A 12,570-nucleotide genomic window follows, 5' to 3' on the forward strand; every position below is an offset into this window, starting at 1 on the left:
TGGACATATCAGGCCTCATAATGGCACAGTCCAATTTCCTGTACTCAAGCACATTTATCTGTGATGTCACACATAGGATAGTGGTCCTGTGGCTCCTGAGGTCAGGAGAAGGTGTGGAAAATAGGTCAGAGGTTACAAATATGTAGTGAGTTATACGAGTAAGTCTGATGCACACAGATTAACTACAGCTAATAATCTTCCATACCGGAAACAATTTAGGAGCATAACTTTTAGCTGCTTTTGTGTTGCACACAAAGGAAAATATAACTACGCACATGATGCATATGTGACTTTGTTTGACTCTAGTCATCAGTTCACTTTGTATAGCCACATCAAAACATCATGTTCTGCAATTTAAATATGTAAAGTAAAAGCATGTTAAGAGTAGCTGACATGACAGAATTAGAAATTTTAGGTTATCATAGAAAATTAATTTACAAGTCAAAAGAAAACACCTACATGTTATTAAGGTGAAAAGAAAGAGGTTAATGTGTTCTGAGCTGTTGCAGAAAGAAATGAGAGCCTCGTGTCCAATGAGAAGGTGCAGTGTTCTGCTCTATCTCAGTCCTGAGGACTAGAGCGGTGTGCTTAGATTCAGCCCTTGCTTTCATTTTACAAAACCCGGGAGTAAATGTACAGTCTGCTTATGGTCCCCTAGACCTTGCTTTCTCCTTTATTCCTCGTAAAACATTCCTGTTCGGTCGGACCAGAAGGATGTAGAACTTTGGGGCAAAGATGCAGCCCAGGAGTCCAGCACTGGAGGCCAAGATGGAGAAGACCTCCACAGCCACCATGACCTTCCCCTTGGTGCTATTATACACGGGAATGAAGGTCACCCACACACTACAGAACACCAGCATGCTGAACGTCAAGTATTTGGCTTCATTGAATGTATCAGGCAGACTCCTGGCCAAGAAAGCCACTGAGAAGCTGCCCAGAGCCAGGGACCCCAGGTATCCCAGCACGAGGTAGAAGAGAGTGGCAGAGCCCTTGTTGCACAGGACCAGGAGCTGCTGAGGCTCAGCATGTGTGTCTGTGTCAATGAAGGGAGGACACGTTCCCAGCCAGATTCCACAGAGCACCACTTGGAGGAGGGAGCAGATGGGAATGACGGAGTTAGGTGCCCCGGACACCAACCACTGCCTCATCCTCTTCCCCGGTGCCGTGGCCTTGAACGCCAGGACCACGGTGATGGTTTTAGCCAAGATGGTGGACACAGCCACTGTGAACACGATGGCAAACGTGGTCTGCTGGAGGATGCAGGTGGCTGTGTTGGGACGGCCAAGGAAAAGCAGGGAGCAGAGGAAGCACAGACAGAGGGAGGCGAGCAGGGTGTAGCTGAGGTTGCGGTTATTGGCCTTGACTAGGGGAGTGTTTCTGTGCTTCACAAACAGCCCGAGTACCAGAGCAGTGAGCACAGAGAAGCAAAGAGCCACCCCGGCCAGTGCTGCTCCTAACGGGTCTTCATAGGCCAGGAACACCACGACCTTGGGCAGGCACCGATCTCGTGCAGGATTTGGGTACTGGTCGTCTAGACAGCGCACACACTGCTCCACATCTGGTGAGACAGGCAGGGCATTATTTGGCTGGCAGTGATTTTCGGCATTCACTCACCCCTGGCACAGAAAATATTTCTCTCTACCTGTGCTGCCGTAGTTAGACACCAACCAAGGAATATAACATGGAGTATATTTACAAGGCAATTTTCATCCTCCTCTCCTTTTCTTCCTCTTCTTTTTCTCTCACTCTCTCTCATTCTCCCGCTCTCTCATTGAGCACATGCATGTACTCTCTCCCTTGCTTGGTAATAGCAATAAAATTCATATATCCCCTTTGTGATTAGCTTTTATGTTCAAAGTGTAGTTTTCTGTATCACAATGAAACCATCATCTATACCTATTTTAGCTCAATACATCATTCTCCCATATTTTTATTCATTCATGTAAAAAAAATAAGGAACTAGCAAGGAAGGGCCTAGGTTCTGGGTGACATTACATGATCAAGACATAGAATGTGGACTTGAAGAACTTTGGAATTCCATTTTTAACCCCTGAGATATTCCATTTTTCAGAAAAGGAAAATGCACCATAGAGTGTAATCCATGCATCTGATGTCCTGGAAGAACTAGGATTCAGATGAAAGGGAATGTGAGTGAAACCCTAGCATATTTCTGCCCTCCAACACCTTTCTTATCGTCAATAAAACCCATAAATTTTCGCCTAAAATGTTCTAGTTCAGCAAACTATAGAAATTACAGAGATATTCCAGGGAGTTCCAGGTTTTAGTATATAACAGTAAGAATAGTGATATATGTGAGGAGATTTGTGGTAACTATAAAACATTTCAGAATATGAATACAGAGGTCATAGGAGTGTCAAAAGGCAAAGAAAGAAACCCTGTCTCAGTTTAAACATACATTTTCACACGTGATAGTCAATGTCCCCTCTGTGAATGTGGTCTGGAATCCAGTCCTCTCATTATCCTTCCATTTTGCCTTCTGAACACTTTGTCAAGTCCCAGTGTTTGTTAGAATGTCACAGTGGACACCTTATAGATGACAGGAACTGATAACATTTAGAGTCTTCTTGTCACTAAATAGAGTATCATTTTAGCAGTTCATCCCTGTTTCACTCACTTCCATTTAATCAATTCTTATGTAGGCATTAGCAAATTTTGGTAATCTTCATTTCATGCTTGAAGTTACTATAGGAATGTTTCTTGGTATCAGCGGAATCACTGCTTTTTGCTATAATTAATATCAAGCATATTTTTTGCATAAATTGAAACTCTTAGTTACTATACTGATTAGCTAACTGGCAAACTTACTGAAGTCTAATATTAATTTTAATGGTACTTAATTATAAGGCAGAGAGAGAAAGAGATGGCAGGAGACACAGAAATGGGAAGAGATAGAAAAATAAAGAGGAAGAGAGATTTTGCCCTCTGCTGGTTCATTCCCCATAGCCTGACATTGACAATGCCGGGCCAGGCCAAAGTCAGGAACCTATTTCTCTCAGGTAGGGATCCAAGTATTCAAGTAATTATCTATTTATTTCCAGGGTGTGCATGATAGGAAACAGGGGTTGGGAAGGGGCAGCATCATGCCGGAGGTGGTCAAGCTGCTGCCCACAATGCCGGCATGCTATATGGGTGCCTATACCAGTGCCAGCTGCTCCACTTCCAATCCAGCGACCAGGTAATGTGCCTGGAATATCAGAAGAAGAGGACTCAAGTAATGGGCCCTGGCACCAGCATGGGAGACCTGGATGGAGTTCTGGCCTCCTGGCTTCAGCGTGGCCCAGTCCGGGCCATCATGGTGTTTAGGTGAATCAAATAAAGGAAGACTTCTTTCTTTGTCTCTCCTCTCTCCCTCTCCCTCTGTATTCTCATTTTCCAGAAGATAAAGAATTCTAAAACATGCACAACAGCACAGAGCTGGATTGGAAGTGGAGGAGCTGAGACTGGAACCAAGCATTCTGGTAGAAATGCAGACATGTCAACATGAGTTAGCAGCTGTGTCCGACAACCACTGGAGGTCTCTCTCTTCTCTGCTACTTCTTTCATTTAGACTATTTTCCCATGACCAATCCCACCATCATGATTTCTAGCTGTGCACACTGGGAGAGTAAGCAGTCTCCAGCACTCTCTGTTCCCATTCAGGTAAGCTTACATGTGTTCTGTGGGAAGTGCTGGACCTGTTGTAGGGGGAAGAGAAGAGTGCTAGGATAGGCTGCTTAAAAAAATAAATTAATAAAAGCAGGGACTGTTGTACCTGAGTGCCTACAGTCATGACTACACAGAGGTGAACAACGGGGATGAAACAGGCCAGAGTTTGGATTCACTTGCATCCCTCATGAGCAATATGAGTGAGCAGTGCCAAGGACAGTCAGGCTGAGGTGGTTCTTAGACGCCTTCAAGCCCGCAACACATGATCTACGCTAAGCTCTCTGTCTCTAGACCCCAACAAATTTCAAATTTGCATCTCATGCCATGATGTCATGGTAGTCAAAAGCCTAATTTAAGTTAAGTTAACCAAAACTACAGAGATTTTAAATTCTTATACCTGTCTCATTAGAAATCTCATTCTCTGGACAAGGGGTACAGTCGAAGCAACAGGCAGCCTGTCCCTCCTGGTGGGTCTTCCAGAATCCTGGGCCACAGCTCTCACTGCACACAGAATGGGGAATCTAAAACAAATCAGAGAGTCTTGAGATGTGTCATGATGGTTATCTGATTCTGTTCCCACTGTACTTTTTCAGAATGTCCAGGTGCACAAGAAATCGGCACACTCCATTTGTGGCCTGGGCACTCTGTTTGATCAGGCTACACTCAGTTATCCACAGGGAAACATTTTCTTGGACATTCAGTGGAAATCACCAGAGTAAGGAAAATGGCAGTGCAGAAGGGAAGCATTTACATTCTTCTCAGCAGTACATGGAACCTTCTCTAGGATTGACCACATACTAGGCCATAAAGCAAGTCTCAGCAAATTCAAAAGAATTAGAATCATACCATGCAGCTTCTCAGACCAAAAAGGAATGAAATTGGAAATTAGCAACTCAGGAATCCCTAGAGCATATGCAAACACATGGAGATTGAACAACATGCTCCTGAATGAACAATGGGTCATAGAAGAAATTAAAAGAGACATGAAAATGTTCTGGAAGTAAATGAGGATAACAGCACAACATACCAAAACTTATGGGATACAGCAAAAGCAGTATTAAGAGGAAAGTTTATATCAGTAGGTACCTACATCAAGAAATTGGAAAGGCACCAAATAGATGAGGTTTCAATTCATCTCAAGGATCTAGAAAATCAGCAGCAAACCAGACCCAAATCTAGTAGGAGAAGAGAAACAATTAAAATCAGAGAAGAAATCAACAGAATTGAATAAAAAAAAATTACAAAAAATCAGCCAAGCGAAGACCTAGTTTTTTGAAAAAATAAAGAAAATTGACACCCCAATGGCCCAACTAACTAAAAAAGAAAAGACCCAAATCAATACAATCAGAGATGAAAAAGGAAACATAACAGACACCACAGAAATAAAAAGAATCATCAGAAATTATTGGACACATGTAACCTACCTAAATTGAACCGAAATTGAACCAGGAAGACATAGAAAACCTAAACACACCCATAACTGACACAGAAATTGAAACAGTAATAAAGGCCCTCCCAACAAAGAAAAGCCCAGGACCAGATGGATTCACCGCTGAATTCTACCACATATTTAAAGAAGAATTAACTCCAATTCTCCTCAAACTATTCAGAACAATTGAAAGAGATGAATCCTCCCAAATTCTTTCTATGAAGCCAGCATCACCTTAATTCCTAAGCCAGAAAAAGATGCAGCATTGAAAGATATTTATAGACCAATATCCCTGATGAACATAGATGCAAAAATCCTCAATAAAATTCTGGCCAATAGAATGCAACAACACATCAGAAAGATCATCCACCCAGACCAAGTGGGATTTATCCCTGGTATGCAGGGATGGTTCATTATTCGCAAATCAATGTGACACACCACATTAACAGACTGCAGAAGAAAAACCATATGATTCTCTCAATAGACATAGAGAAAGCATTTGATAAAATACAACACCCTTTCATGATGAAAACCCTAAGCAAACTGGGTATGGAAGGAACATTCCTCGATACAATCAAAGCAATTTATGAAAAACCCACGGCCAACATCCTATTGAATGGGGAAAAGTGGGAAGCATTTCCACTGAGATCTGGTACCAGACAGGGATGCCCTCTCTCACCACTGCTATTCAAAATAGTTTTAGCCAGAGCCATCAGGCAAGAAAAAGAAATTAAAGGGATACAAATTGGGAAGGAAGAACTCAAACTATCCCTCTTTGCAGACGATATGATTCTTTATTTAGGGGATCCAAGGAACTCTACTAAGAGACTACTGGAACTCATAGAAGAGTTGGCAAAGTAACAGGATATAAAATCAATGCACAAAAATCAACAGCCTTTGTATACACAGGCAATGCCATGGCAGAGAAATAGCTGCTCAGATCAATCCCATTCACAATAGCTACAAAAACAATCAAATACCTTGGAATATACTTAACCAAGGACATTAAAGATCTCTATGATCAGAATTACAAAATCTTTAAGAAAGAAATATAAGAGAACCAAAAAATGGAAAAATCTTCCATGCTCGTGGATTGGAAGAATCAATATCATCAAAATGTCCATTATCCCAAAAGCAATTTATAGATTCAACGAGATACAAATCAAAATACCAAAGACATTCTTTTCAGATCTGTAAAAAATGATGCTGAAATTCATATTGAGACACAAGAGACCTCTAATAGCTAAAGCAATCTTGTACAAGAAAAACAAAGCCAGAGGCATCACAATACCAGATTTCAGGACCTACTACAGGGCAGTTGTAATCCAAACAGCATGGTACTGGTACAGAAACAGATGAATAGACCAATGGAACAGAATAGAAACACCAGAAATCAATCCAAACATCTACAGCCAAATTATATTTGATCAAGGATCTAAAACGAATTCCTGGAGTAAGGACAGTCTATTCAACAAATGGTGCTGGGAAAACTGGATTTCCACATGCAGAAGCATGAAGCAAGACCCCTACCTTACACCTTAGACAAACATCCACTCAACATGGATCAAAGACCTAAATCTATGACCTGACACTATCAAATTATTAGAGAGCATTGGAGAAACCCTGCAAGATATTGGCACCAGCAAATACTTCTTGGAAAAGACCCCAGAGGCACAGGCAGTCAAAGCCAAAATTAACACTTGGGATTGCATCAAACTGAGAAGTCTCTGTACTGCAAATGAAACAGTCAGGAAAGTGAAAAGGCAACCAACAGAATGGGAAAAAATATTTGCAAACTATACTACAGATAAAGAATAATCGGAATCTACAAAGAGATCAAGAAACTCCACAACATCAAAACAAACAACCCACTTAAGAGATGGGCCAAGGACATCAATAGACATTTTTCAAAAGAGGAAATCCAAAGGGCCAACAGACACATGAAAAAATGTTTAAGATCACTAGCAATCAGGGAAATGCAAATCAAAACCACAGTGAGGTTTCTCCTCACCCCGGTTAGAATCTCACATACAGAAATCTACCAACAACAGATGTTGGCGAGGATGTGAGGAAAAAGGGACACTAACCCACTGTTGGTGGGAATGCAAACTGGTTAAGCCACTATGGAAATCAGTCCTGAGATTCCTCAGAAACCTGAATATAACCCTACCATACAACCCAGCCATCCCACTCCTTGGAATTTACCCAAAGGAAATTAAATTGGCAAACAAAAAAGCGGTCTGCACCTTAATGTTTATTTTAGCTCAATTCACAATAGCTAAGACCTGGAATCAACTTAAATGCCCATCAACAGTAGACTGGATAAAGAAATTATGGAACATGTACTCTATAGAATACAGCAGTAAAAAAAAAAAAATGAAACCCGGTCATTTGCAACAAGATGGAGGAATCTGGAAAACATCATGCTGAGTGAATGAGGCCAGTCCCAAATGGACAAATATCTCCTTCTCCTTTTCTTCTTTTTGGTCTATTGCAAAAGATTATCTTCCAGTTCAGATATTCTTTCTTCTGCTTTACTTAGTTGTTGCCTAGGCTTCCCACTGTATTTTTATTTGTCATATTAATTCTTCATTTCTAGCATTTCAGTTTTTTATTAGTATTTGTGTTTCCAAGAAGAATTTCTTATCCATGTCACTTTCAGACTTATTTAATTCATATAACTACTCAGTGTTTTGGAGTAATCTTACCATCATTCTTTTGAATTCCTTTTCAGGCATTTCATCAATCTCCTTGTCTTCACAGCTTAATATTTAAGTATTATTGTGATCATTTTGGGGAGTAATAGTGTCTTCTTTGTTCATGTTTCTATTATTTCTATGTTTATTTTTTCTTCTGGACAAACACTTGTTGATATCTCTTCTGAGGGGAAGGACCCATAGGCAGTGGAATGCCACCACCTTTGGTGGATATCCAGAGGTGTGTGTTGGGTGGGACCAGGGAGTTCTGGCCAGCATTTTTGAGTGAGAAAGAGCCCAGGGTGACACCCAAGTTATTTGTGGTAGATCTCTATAGTCAGTAGAGAAGATAGGATGATCACTCTGGCTAGCATGATCACTGCCCCTATCCTTCTCTATGCCAAGGTGAAACAAGTGCCTAGGGTGAGCTCACTGTGGCTGCAACCACCCCCTTCCCAACTCACCTCAGGTGCATAGTGTGAGCATGGAGCCCTCCACCATGTCCATTCTTGTCCCTCAGAGAATTCTGAGCTTCTGGGCTCAGACTCAGTAATTGCCTAAAGACCCGGCAACACCTCACATCTTTATTGGTTTCCCAGCCTATCGCACAGTCACAGGACTGCTGCAGCCACAAGGTGCAAGGTTCCCACAGTCACAGGATGCAGGGGATCTACTCTTTGCCCTTTGAGCCTATCGGTCCAGAGATAATTACCCCACAACCTATCCCTGAAGCCAGCCAACTGTCCAACAGAGGTGGCAGGTGATCCACATTGGCAAGCTGAGTCTGACACTTTGGTGGGAGGAGGGGAGGGGAGCAATGTGCCAAGTGGGAACCTACCCCATGTCCAGCTTTCCAAGCCAGACTCAAAGTCAGTGGGGACTGTGGATTTCTGACAACATCCATCATAGGTGCACAGGCCACAGTCTTCACTCACCTTTTTCTGCAAAGGTAGTGCTTACCCCGCTGGTCACCAGGCACCTTGGAGGGGGGAAGGGAAACAATGTGCCCTCTGTCCACAGAGTTAAGTGGCCACCCTGCCCCAGCCAGTCATCTGCCCAGACTCAAAGTCAGTGGGGACTTCGAATTTCTCCCTGTGACAAAACTCACCTGAGGTATGCTGGCTGCAGCCGCCTCCACTAGCCTTATTCTGGAAGATGGTGCTTCCCACTCTGGTTGCTGGGCACCTTGCTGGGAGGGGGGAGGGGAGCCAAGTGCCCTCCATTCACTGTTAAGTGGCACCCTTCTCTCTGCCAACTCGTCTGTCTGGACTCAGCTAGTGGGGCTCACAAGGTTCTCCCCCAGACAAGATCACCAGTGGGGCACTGGATTCTGTACCTGCCTCTTACCTTGTTCTGGGAAGATGGCTCCCCTGCCTGCTGCTGGCCACAGGAGTCAGTGCTGGCATCCTGGGAGCTGCTGTGTGTTTCTACAATCTCCACTGCTCCATGGAGGCACCCTTCTTTCTGCAGACTTTTCACTCAAAACTTCTCTCCAACTGTCTCCTAGGAAAGTAGATCCTCCCATTTTACTAGTGTCTTCTCATGATCAAAATCAGTGCATCTTTTCCTTATTCATCCAGCTTGGAACTCCTCAGCAAGTCTCTTAATTCTTCTGTGGTTTTTTTTTTTCCTTCTACAAAAAAGAAAAAATCATCTAGGGGCCAGCTGTGTGGTATAATGGTTAGAGCCACTGCCCGTAGTGGCAGCCTCCCATATGGGTGCCAGTTCAAGTCCTGGCTATTCTACTTCTGATCCAGCTCTCTGCTATGGCCTGGAAAAGCAGTGGAAGATGGCTCAAGTCCTTGGGCCCCTGTACCCATGTGGGAAACCTGGAGAAAGCTCCTGTCTCCTGATTGGCCCAGCTCTGGCCATTGCACCCATTTGGGTAGTGAACTAGCAGATGGAACACCTCTCTCCCTGTCTCTCTGTAACTCTGCCTTTCAACTAAATAAATCTTTTTTAAAAATCTAACCACAGGGTTGTATTGAGGAATTTTGATTAGTGGGATTAAGAGAGGTGTTCAGCAGAGGCTGAATTTCACACCTCGAGAATCAGAACACAGGAAGATACATTTTTCTTGGTATAGTAAAAGTAAGTAAAAACAGGAAAATTCTTTTTACTGTACATCTTTTATACATCTTCAAGTTTTTGAATGATGAGGTCACACTAGTAATCCAAATATTAACATTTTAAAATAGAAGTGAATTAAGAAGTACTACTTAAGTAATATGTAGGAAAAAAGTTCCTTGAAATGAAAATTTTAAAAAGGCTCCAAACTGCATACCCAACTTATGATCCTAAATTTCAAAGATAAACTTTTATCAAGTGCCAGACAGAAATACTTTCTTAATGAGATAGCCAAATACAGCCAGCCAACTACAACAACTAATCCCAGAAATCTGTAAATATGCCACATGGCAAAGAGGGATTAAATTGCAAATAAGAATTTCAGGTTCTTGGGGCCAGCATTGTAGCATAATAGGTTAAACTGCTGCCTGCAATGCCAGTATCCCAAAATATGCGCCAGTTCCAGTTCTTGCTGTTCCACTTCCTATCCAGGTCCCTGTTAATGCACCTGGAAGGTGGAAGATGGTGTAAATTCTTGCCCCCCCCCCCCCCATCTATGTGGAAGACCTGAATGAAGCTCCTGGCTTCAAACTGGCCCAGTCCCAGCCATTGCAGCCATTTGGGGAGTGACCCAGTGGATGGAAGATCTATCATCCCCCTAATTCTGCCTTAGAAATGAACACATTTTTTAAAGGAATTAAGGTTCTTAATCAGACGACTTTTAAGGTCAGATAATCCTGAATTACACATGTGAGGCCCTAAAAGTGGGAAAGAGGCAGAAGGGTCAGCATCCGACTTGTCTGGTAACTTCTGCCTTTGAGATGAAAGAGTGACACCAAGCCAAGAAATGGGGTTACCCTCTAGAAGCTGAAAAAGCCAAGGAAAAGGATTCTCCCATTCTACTTCCTAAGGAGAACTCACAGCTGCCAATATCTTGATTTTTGTCTGAGACCTATTCAGAATTTTTACTTCCAGCTAAATGTTTTCTTAAAAAAAATAGTATTTTTAAAAAGATTTAACAGGTAGAGCTAGAGAGAGGAAGAGATAAGGAAGGTCCTCCATCCACTGGTTCACTCCCCAAATGGCTGCAATGGTCAGAGCTGAGCATATTTGAGCCAGGAGCCAATAGGTGCAGGGACCCAGGCACTTTGGTATCTTCCACTGCTTTCCCAGGCCATAAGCAGAGAGCTGGATCAGAAGAAAAGCAGCCAGGACTCAAACCCCCACCCACATGGAATACTGGAGACAAAGACAGAGGCTTAGCCTCCTATGCCACAGCGCCATCCTCAATAAGTCTGTTCTAATTTGTTAAATTTTCATTCTTTGTTATAGTAGCAATAGGAAACAAATATACCTACATAGGCCAAGATAACCAGACTAGTACTGGGTTTCTCCAAGACCAGAAGTCTGACTTCACTGACATGACATCTGTAGAGTAATAAGAAAAAAAACCCTGCAGTCCAAGAATGTTGTTCTCACCTAAGATATAATTTATGATGGTGCAAGAAACTTCTGGAATACAGAGTCACAAATGACCATTTACTGAATAACTATGAATAATTAAGAAAACAGTCCAGTAAACAGCATATGAACTGAAACTGGAAAACAATGAAAAATGGGACCAGCAAGGATTATCACTGGGTTTGTGTAAATTTAGTGGCAATATGGGTAAGTCTGAGAAGTAATAGAAGTATCAAAACATTGATCTCAGAGACCTATTAGCTCAGTTTTCATTAGGTTTTGAAAGATTTAAAAATGAGCTTTCTAGTGTACTCCTCCTACTGAATACATCTTTCTTTCCTTCTCGCATCTCACAAACAAAAGCTAACTGCTGAGCTTGTAACAGACTAAAGTGTTCAACACATCAATAATGCCTGGCCTTGGGAAAGCCAGCTCAAGTTGGAAACTAATCTGACTTAGCCCAGGCAGCATGACCAGAGGACTGAATTTATTGTAACAGACTATAAAGGGATGCAAATAACTAAGAGCACAGGAAGCACTGCCATCTAGGCTGAACAGGCCTTGTCCCAGTCAACAAAACACTGAAAGCTCCTAACACAGTATTTTTTATCTTTCAGATGCCAGCCAAATAATATCCCGCTATTGCCTCCTAACGATAAAACCATCAAGCAGCTTTTTCAATGAACTATGTTGACATCCACGGTTAACAAAATACCATTATCAGGCACACAACCAGCTCCAGCACCTATCTGTTCCTGACTTGCCATTAGTCACATCCTCCGCAGCCCAAACTCCCTTTCGTACTTCTTGAGAGCCTAGTCTGTTCATCTCCTCACCCACCTGTAGGTTAACTCTTTCATTTGTCCTTTAACCTTTTCCTCATTTATACTGACTTGGCACCATTGACAGGGACCAAACTTTTGGTGATAGAAGTAAAGGAAAACCTAAGATTGGTTTCTTCTGGCAAGAGATTAGCCAATAAAATTCTGTGTTAGAAAGTGTGAGGTCAGGCCCACGCCGTGGCTCAATAGGCTAATCCTCCACCTGCGGAGCCGGCACCCCAGGTTCTAGTCCTGGTTGGGGCACCGGATTCTGTCCCGATTGCTCCTCTTCCAGTCCAGCTCTCTGCTGTGGCTCAGGAGTGCAGTGTAGGATGGCCCAAGTCCTTGGGCCCTACACCCACATGGGAGACCAGAAACACCTGGCTCCTGGCTTTGGATCAGTGCGGTACGCTGGCTGCAGCTCGCCGGC

The 12,570-nt window shown here is 42.7% G+C and overlaps 1 protein-coding gene across 1 annotated transcript; it reads right to left on the bottom strand.

The window, feature by feature from the left end:
- Positions 1-644: 644 nt before the first annotated feature.
- On the bottom strand, positions 645-12,147 carry LOC133748665 (vomeronasal type-2 receptor 116-like). Its single transcript, XM_062177597.1, has 5 exons — positions 12,065-12,147; positions 11,217-11,286; positions 9,139-9,255; positions 4,064-4,187; positions 645-1,558 (listed from the first exon to the last, which is right to left on the bottom strand). Exons 1-5 carry the CDS (start codon positions 12,145-12,147, stop codon positions 645-647), a joined length of 1,308 nt encoding a protein of 435 aa, XP_062033581.1.
- Between the last annotated feature and the right edge of the window lie 423 nt (positions 12,148-12,570).

The sequence above is a fragment of the Lepus europaeus genome, chromosome 19 (genome assembly GCF_033115175.1).
Source record: "Lepus europaeus isolate LE1 chromosome 19, mLepTim1.pri, whole genome shotgun sequence".
Classification (NCBI taxonomy): Eukaryota; Metazoa; Chordata; class Mammalia; order Lagomorpha; family Leporidae; genus Lepus; species Lepus europaeus.